Genomic DNA, 9,213 nt, shown 5'->3' on the forward strand with positions numbered 1-9,213 from the left:
ATCTTACATTTTCCTGATTTTTCTTCTTCTTTTCTTTTTTTTATTGAAGAAGAAGTTATCCATTCTTGTGGCTCTCCTTTGATAGGTTTTACATTTTGCTCAGACATGAGTACCAAGAACAAGAATCTGCATCAAATTTGAATTTGAATACAGGTGAACCCCATCACAATGAACCTACAGATACAAGATGATTTCATTAGAATGAGAGGATTTGTCTGGTAAAATGTCATTTCTTCCCTTATTTACTTTATCTGTTTAACAAGATGTTGATATCATAAATTCCCGACTATTGTAGGAAAATGAGATTAGCCTGTTCTGCATGCCAAGCATATGGTTTGTGCACATATAATCTGATGATTAGGAGTTCACTACGGACCATTGGGGAACACAGTCAAGCATGCCTAAATTGCAATAACGAAACATACAAACCCATATCAGTAACTGTCTCATCGATTTGTTCAATTCTTTGCCATTTTTAACAAGGAAGAAAAGCAAATTGGTACAAGTCTACCCTTGCTGAAGTTTCCACTTATCCCTCACTTTCACAAGGTAATGACTGGTTACATTCGTTGAATTGGTAGCTTAACAAATATCATATGAAAGTGAATATTTTGATGAAGAGATCAAAATATTCACTACTGGACATTCATACAACTGAATGATCAAAAAGTCATTTATTGATGTCCTTCACTGGTTGTTCTGTCATTCTCTTTTTCTGCTCCTTCATCTATCACTACAGGACTTTACTGTATACAGAGATGCCAAGTTCAAAAAACTTTTATGAGTGAGATTTTTATGACTCGGCGTCTCGGCGCTCCCGCGCATGCGCACGCGAACGAGGAGGGTGTCCCCCTCCCATGGTAGGGAGCTTTTTTGAATTATTAGCTCTTAATGATGCGATCTGGTGCATACTTAAGTGACTATTTTTTACTAATTTTGAAAGGCAAAAGGGAAATATACCTTCAATTGCAACTATCACTCTAATCCTTTGAGCTATGCTCCTTATTTTTGGCCCAAATTACAGATTTCACCAGATGCGTGAGAAAAATGGGTGCCATGCGCGAGATCGTGAGACAGACCCTAAATGCTTGAGTCTCACGCAGAATGCGTGAGACTTGGTAGCTCTGTGTATAAACTACACTGACCACTGTGTGTGTGTGGGGGGGGGGGGGGATAACAGTGCCTTGATGCAAAGATGAGCAAATAGATAAGCAATTAACAGTGAGATGGCAGAATATGGCATAGTATAACATCACAAAGTTAATACATGTCCCCCCAAAAAAAACTTGTGTCCAGTGTGCCCAGTAAGCATTAGGTTTCTGAGCGGTCATTGCTGGATGAGAAGACCAGAACAGGACAATATGCCAAAAACTAGAAATGCTGTTATAGCCACTGGTTTGCCTCCCCCATGTCACACGATTCTCCAGAAAGGTTAAGAGTAATAAATAAATTTGAATGACATGTTCATTTCACAAAGGTGCTGAGTGTTTACTTTCCGTGAACTAGGTTCCATTTGGAATGACAGTTAAATTGTTTAACCCTATTCTGACTGGGGGGATCAAATTGACCCCCCCCCCCCCCGACATTTCACGCTACAATTCCGCAACGCACAAAGATTTTGCCTCGTCGTTTCGTGACTTTATTCACTGAAGTCTACCGCATATTTTGAGACCAAATTTGCAACAACCGGGTACACCGTTCTGCAGTTACGTAATATTTTGCATATGCATGTCAACCCGAAAACAGCTCAAATTCATGATATCATGTGCAAATCCAATCCAAATTGTGTGTTGTTGTTTTTTTTTGTTAAATTGATATAAATTGGATTAGTTCAACTTTTAACCATTGAAATTAACCAGTTTTAATGTAGATAAGCTTGAAAAAGTGCCTGCTACAAATTTTGGCGAAAAAGACAATAGAAAACAAAAAGTCAAAAAAAAATACATAAGATATTAACAAAACAATAAAAAACAAAAGAAACTAATTTTGATTGTGCTATTTTTTCATGTGAAATTGTTGGATGTGTCTTGGGGAAATCTGACAGAAAAATTTAGCAATCCTTCAGTCTTTTTAATGGAGTTATAGGTGAAAATGTGACTTCATGCATAAATTTGCATAATTAATTCACTAAAAATAGAAAGCCATATTTTTATATTGTATGACCATGTAATCTTGTAGTTGACATCCAGCTCTATGTTCAGGCAAAATTTTGCGGCAATAGCGCCATCGGCGGCTGAAATCTTAAAGGGGGTCAAATTGCCCCCCCCCCCCCCCCCCCCCCCCCAGTAAAAACTTCAAACAATCACAAGCTGGTTACATCCAGTCCTCACGATAAAATATTGGAAAAATCCGTAACATTTTCACTTGACCCCTAAACCTAATGACTAAAATCTTTCCCCTATAGAATCATTGTGCAGTATTGCATGTTATATGCAATATACCCATTGGAATAAGTGTGTGCACTGAGTAATCTCCAAGGTATGGAGAAAAAAGTGTAATTTCCACATTACAGAGTAGAATTGTAGCATTCTAACCTGACCTTTGACCTTTGACCCCAGGGCCCAAAACTTTCACTAGAGAATCTTTATCTGGTAATACATAAATGCACTAAGTTTCAGGAAAATATCCCATAACAGGCACTGTATAGACATTGAGGAAATAGTGAAATTTTAAAAATTTGGCCTTTAATTTGACCCTTGACCTTGAGCATGTGCACCCAAAAGTGGACAGGCACAAGTTGGTACATTGAAACATACATATGCAAAGTTTAACAAGGACACCTCGAATGGTTAAGTTACGCAGTCCACAAAATTGATTATGGACAGAAAGAAAGACAGACAGAAGGACAGATGGACAGACAGACAGAGATGGATAGATGGACTGACGGACAACCCGTAAACATAATGCCTTGTAATAGCCAATCCATGGTGGAGGCACAATCAAAAGAGAATACATCATATTTTTCTCTTTCTAGCATAACAAAAGATCATTGGACTTTTCCAGATTCTTTCAGAAAGCAGGGTGAATAATTATCGTCCTTAACATATGTTAGTAATAAGTCAAGGAAACATGCACTTTTCAAATGAAATATACAATTTTATGAAATTCTCTTTGTAGTTACATCATATCATTGTATTGTCTTCTCATCCAGCGATGGTAGCATCAAAACTGTAAAATTTTATAACTTTGAGTGGACAGACCAATTTTCCCCAACCATTGCTGATGTGTTCTACTGAAATTGTTGCACAAACTCAATACATATGTACATATGGGTTTCACTCCATTTTAAGAAACCCCTATAACATCTAACATTGCTTTCATTTGATCATTGACAATACATGTACCTGAGATTTGCTGTAATTGCCCTGCATTCATGTAGCATTAAAAAATGACACAATCCAAAAAATTGCTAAAAATTTGACAGGCAGTAATCTGGGTATTTGCAATTGTCACAGGTCCTGTAATTACAGTTTGGTTGAAAAATCTTTGGTATGCCAGAGTTTTGATTCCTGAGACACTCTCATTACACTTCCAGAGGCAACTTTGTGCAGATTTCTCATAGAAGGAAACCAGGCATCGTAATTTGTATTAAAACATAGAAACAGAGATTGTATTTTCAACACGTCTCTCCTACATAAAACATACAATGACAAGTTTCAAGGTAGCACAAAATTGTCAAGCATTAGGGAAAATTCAGTATTCAAGAAGCATATCACCGTCATTCTTTTCCTCTTACACAGTCTGTCCTTTTTTATTTGCCTTTTACGGCAGCTCCTAAGAAGGCGCAAACATCTATCATCAATGAGTCGGTCATGAGTCTTCTGCAACCGCATCTTGTTTAGCTTCTAGTACAAACAGGGCATCATCCAGCAAGTAAAACGGGGTGGTGGCATCACCCTCACACAGGTACGGCACCCTGGAGAAGCTTCTGACTTGGTAGCCCGCTGGATGAAAGACCTCCTCCACTAAACGCTGCACCTGCTCTTCCCAATGTTTACCTTTGACCTCTATGACCTCCGATGGTCGGTTGCCTGGTGCCCCTTTGCAAAGAAATGGTAAGAAGTTGCACAACAAAAAATACAGCATGAATTTTGATGCCAATTATGTCATGCATGCCCTACAAACTTAACCCGTTGAGGACGGTTTGATTTTGCTACAACACGCATTTCCCATAGACACTTGCCCAAGTATACTCCGGACTCGTCCTCAACACGTTCATGTTAAAACCTCAATGGTGGATTTTCTGCAATATGCTGTATCAACAAAAGACAAAAATAACCTGATACATACAAATTAGCATTTCTGAACTGGGAAGACAAAATAAACAATGAACATTAATTTGCTTTTGCTGTTCATGTTTTCAGAGGTGGTTGGATGGCTCATGTCTTGAACAAAAGTGCAGTGTCATAGTTAGTGCAGTCTTTTCACTGCTTATGTACAATAAGATTAAACAAGAGACCCTGGGGTCTCACACTCACCCAAGTATGGCACGTTCACCTATCCACGCATTCTTGCAGACTATTAAACTACAGTTTATAGTGTTAACTTCTAAAGCTCTATCACTTCTGGTTTTAGATAAGATTTTTAAAGATTCACTTGTACACCAAACGCTTTTTCCAAGCTGTTGCAAAATGCCCAACACATATACATCCAAATCAATCTCTTTTAGCCTTTGTCCTTCTTCTTTTTTCTCAAATTGCTTTAATCTCTGTTGTGTTGATCAACAGGGAAAAAAAAGCATACAAAGAATATGAAGTACATCACATACGTATATTTATATGTAGAATCATGTAATTAACCGTGTGTACCTGTTTCAACATACTGCTTAAACGGAAGTACAACTGCTACAATGACAACACCCGACTGAGAAAGGGACGCCCTCATGTCTGCCAAGAGGGTGAGCGGCCGGTCGCAGCGGTCCAGCAGATTTAAACAGCCAATCACGTCATAGGTGTGGCCAGATTTCACATGAGACCACTCCTCTGTAGGCAGCACCCTGTATGAATTTATGTCATAACAATATTTTACTGTCCAACCTTACAGTGGGAAAAATAGGCTTTAAACAATGATAATGACAGAATTCTAGTAACCAGAATGAAATGATCTCTTTTCTTTTAATATAAATGTCAACAGTGCCAGCAAGCTAAGAGGCAAAAGAGCCCACACAGAGCAAGATGGTCATCAAAGTTGAAATGTGTACACACACACACACACACACACACACACACACACACACAGACAAAATCACTTACAACATCTTCATGGAAAATGCTGGGTGATCAGCTACTAACTGACTGAAGGCATTGAATTCCTTAAGCCATCTGTCCCTTCATAAACTTTCCTTGGATTTGGGTGATTAACTGAATGTCAAGTTCACTGACACAGATTACTTAGTCCTCTCTGAATTGAGAAATTGACATCTTCTCGGCTGACCCGTGCATGACGTCAGGCAGGTCAGTGCGGTACAAGGTTCGTTATTGGTACCTTGGTTCTGAAAGCCCCATGGTTCTGCAAATACAAAGGAATGTGTCCAAAATATCTCATGACACAGGGTTGCCAGGCTTCAGGCTATCCCCGCTGGATGCAGGTGTATTGCTCATGAGAGTAGATACAAAGTTGTCTGTCATACAGCAGCATTGCATAGGAGGAGTTAGAAAGGCTTGTGCCGGTACAGAGAAAAATCACATTTCTCTTCCATCTGATATAATCAACCCATTGAGGACGGACTGATTCTGTTACAACAAGCATTGCCCAGACACCTGCCTGAGTATACTTGGGACTCATCCTCAATGGGTTAACAATGATTATTGCCTCCCCATCCCCTTCAAATGCATAGTGTGCAATGCTACAACACACAACTCACTTGTATCCCCTCCCCGATAACCTCCACTGCATCGGCCAAGAGACTTCCGTGGTGTACACCTCCTCAAAGAAGGCTTCCATCTCCTTGGTGACCTCCCCGTCTCCTGCCCCGAGGTCCATGACGCGATTCCCTCGCCAGGTCTCCGAAACCCCAAGGAGGCGTATGAACTGGTCCCGTGAGAACACAAACATGGAGCCTCGCCTCAAGAGTCTGATAAGGTACATTTCACAGAGGAAGTGGGTAGAGAGTCGGGTAAATGAACATTTCACTATAAAGCTTTCTATGCAAAGTACAGACGTTTAACATCCATAAATTTTGCTGGAGTCCAAGTACTAGTAATCAAAATGAATATTTGATGAGATACTCCAGCAAAACTTACTGTCTTATATCTGATATTCCAAGGGGTAAAAGTAAGTTGACAAAATAAGAGACTCTCTTTATGACTTCAGTTTGGTGAGGGATTTTTAACTGGAGCCTCAAAGTAATCACACACACACACACACACACACACACAAATTTATATATATATGCATGCTTATCTTCATATGTTTCTTTACAATGTGTATGTCTTCCCTTACTTTTGACTTAAGCTTTCCGAATGTCAAATTCATAGTATAAAACTAAGGGAATAATCCAAAAATGCACAGCAAATTACATGGGCTAAAAAAGGAAAAGAAAAAAAAAACCACACAGCTATTTCCTGTCCCAGCAAAAATTACGGACAAATATAACAAGAGATGCTCATGAAATCAAGATCCTCACCCATTAGCTGATGTGGGGGACATGACAAAAGTCAAAAACCCTTTTGCCACTGAATGCCAAGCCTGGGTCAGGAACCATCCGGACTTCTCATAGCACTGGTCAAGGAAGAGTTTGGTGCCCTGGTCTAGGCTACACTGCACAAACTTGGTGGATAGCCACGGAGGCAGTTTGGCCAAATCACAGCTGTACCACTGGAGCAGAAAGCAATTATGTGTTTAAAACTTGAAGTATACTGTAAAGTTCAACAAAGGAAACTTGTCTATGTTGATCAAACATCAGTTAGTTTTAAAAGACATGACTAAACAGTATTGTCCTGTGTGATTATTTTTTGTCATCTAATTGTGGGGAAAAAGTCTTTCCTCATTAAAATTCCTCAAAATAAGACATATTAAAAAAAGTATTATTCTACTACCACGGTTGAAGTTTTCAAATTCTCCACTTCTTAGTATTGGAATATTATCCACTTCATGCAGGTTGCTATTGTATTTGTACCACCAATAACTGCTTTTAACCAATCGATACCTAAAAGCAAGACTTACGTATGCAGTAAGTAGTATAGTTTGAGACAGAGGTCCTGAACAGGCTAATCATACTTGGAGCAGATACAGTATAAACAACTTGCGCCCTAGCTTGAAGTAGCCAGGTTAGATATGTAGTGCAAGTGTAACATTTTGTGGCAGCAGGGAGGCACTCATTAAATTTGGCTAAGACTCTGGTCTTTAATAGTCTGGATGCTAAGTCAAGTAATGTCTTGCCACAAAAGACAACCACATCCATGGAAGCAATGGTGCATAAACCAACTGCCCAAAATTGCTATCTTTCAGTAACTACAAATGTATGTGGAAAATTAAAAACAGGGGAATACGAAATGTGACACAATGAATGCTTCTTCTTCAAGGTACTCTTCAATGTTATATCTGGAACCAAACTATAGACTCAGGAGGAAAGAGGGAGCTCGCAATTTTACTCTGTTAGTCCTTGTCGCTAGAGTCTTGGTTGCGGAAAAAAATGGTTGTTTGAAGTTTGAAAGTGAGATTGCAGAAACTGTCTTACACTCTTATAACATCAAGACTAAAAAAAGACCAGAGTCTCTGAGAGCCAAATAATGAGTGCCTTCCTGCCGCCCTGCTTTCCTGCAACTTGAGAGAAAATAGGCCGAGAGTGAGAATGTGATCAAAAGAGCCAGTAAATTGTGTGTGCCTTCAATCACTCAATGCTGCAATCAATTTGATAAATGATATACACAGCCCAGGCGCTCCACACAGCGTCTGGTCGGGGTATTTGATTCAGAGATTAAATTTAATTAAGTAATTTGTTAGTGTTACTCTCCTCTTACTATACTATATTGCATCCAGACAATTGTAGTATTGATCATCACTTTGTGGTACACATAAAAAAGGCAGAAGCGTTTTGTTAATACATCTAGTATCTCAGCAAATTTACATGGTTAATGCAATTCATGCAATTCAATGCAGCATACAAACGTCAGTGACATGACACGAAACACAATACATGGGTCTGTATCCTGCACGCACTGTTGACAAGTTCAACTTGTACTCACGGAACGAATTCACACCTTGTTTGTATCGTAAAATTTGTGAAGACAACTCCTCTGAAACCTCTCGTTAGTATTGTGCTCATAGATAGCACGGAGCATAGGGTTTCTAATTCTTGGAGTGGCCATGATGCCTAGTAACAGGCAGCTACATATTCCGTCGGACAGTGAGTCACGTTGTTGCTGCGCAGCGTGAAAACTGTTATTCTCGCGAGGGTTGAATTTATGCGAATTTTGCGAATCATTGTTGGGCTGCCAACACGCGAAAATATTGCGCACAGAGGGACATTGTGGGCGAATGATTGGCTGTGTCAAATCGCGAAATCAGCACTTCACGAAATGTTTGTCTCCGTCTCTTGCGAAAATATCTGTACACGAAAATAAGACCCAAGAATATCACATCATCAACATCAAGAAGTGTCGAATATTATATGTACATTTATATTATGTACATGATGTATGTTATACAGTAAAACCTGTCTTAGCGGCCACCTGCCTATAGCGGCCACTGAAAAATCTCCGGATGAAATTGCTGTATGTATTATGGACCCTTTATATAGCGGTCAGTGGCCAATCATTTTGTATCCCGTGGTGAATATCCACCTGCGTAAATAGCGGTCACAAAAATTTAGCTGAATCATTAAATCAGCCATGAATATACGTGAATTCTACCGAATTCTTGCTCAGCCACAATCACACAGACAAAATTGACAAAATTAATGCAGCTCTGTGCCACGAAAAGCCGTCTTGCCACCAACTTGACTTAATCTAGGCTTCCGTAATGCCGCCCTGAATAGATGCTACAAAAGCAAAGACAACTCCTAATAACATATTACAATTTTACTAAAATCCTGACTTATTAGTGTTTAAGTTCCTTTGAATAAGGAGAGTATTTAAGTGTCTGGGTATTGTTTGCTGTTTACGTAAGCTTCATCCAATCTCCACCGAACTCAGCACTCGTGAACCGCCGTTCATGCAACCCAGTTCGAAACAGAGCAGTTACTCAGGCCCGAAATGTTGTTTTTAAAATCAA

General features: G+C 39.4%; 1 protein-coding gene across 1 annotated transcript; it reads right to left on the reverse strand.

Annotated features, from left to right (window-relative positions):
* Positions 1 to 3,280: 3,280 nt before the first annotated feature.
* On the reverse strand, positions 3,281 to 8,309 carry LOC139728232 (protein-L-histidine N-pros-methyltransferase-like). Its single transcript, XM_071639195.1, has 5 exons — positions 8,202 to 8,309; positions 6,626 to 6,816; positions 5,864 to 6,073; positions 4,809 to 4,996; positions 3,281 to 4,040 (listed from the first exon to the last, which is right to left on the reverse strand). Exons 1-5 carry the CDS (start codon positions 8,307 to 8,309, stop codon positions 3,811 to 3,813), a joined length of 927 nt encoding a protein of 308 aa, XP_071495296.1. The 3' UTR covers positions 3,281 to 3,810.
* Positions 8,310 to 9,213: the final 904 nt, after the last annotated feature.

This window comes from Diadema antillarum, unplaced genomic scaffold (assembly GCF_040938485.1).
Source record: "Diadema antillarum isolate AM-2024a unplaced genomic scaffold, OU_Dant_1.0 seq00000170_RagTag, whole genome shotgun sequence".
NCBI classification, from domain to species: domain Eukaryota; kingdom Metazoa; phylum Echinodermata; class Echinoidea; order Diadematoida; family Diadematidae; genus Diadema; species Diadema antillarum.

Bases quoted from the DNA above. Each gene is read 5' to 3' on its own strand.
- LOC139728232 (XM_071639195.1), bottom strand. From the start codon at position 8,309: ATGGCCACTCCAAGAATTAGAAACCCTATGCTCCGTGCTATCTATGAG. The intron at 6,074-6,625 runs GTGAGGATCTTG...GTACCTTATCAG, and splicing joins TCCCCCACATCAGCTAATGG to ACTCTTGAGGCGAGGCTCCA. The intron at 4,041-4,808 runs GTACACACGGTT...TTCTTTGCAAAG, and splicing joins TAAGCAGTATGTTGAAACAG to GGGCACCAGGCAACCGACCA.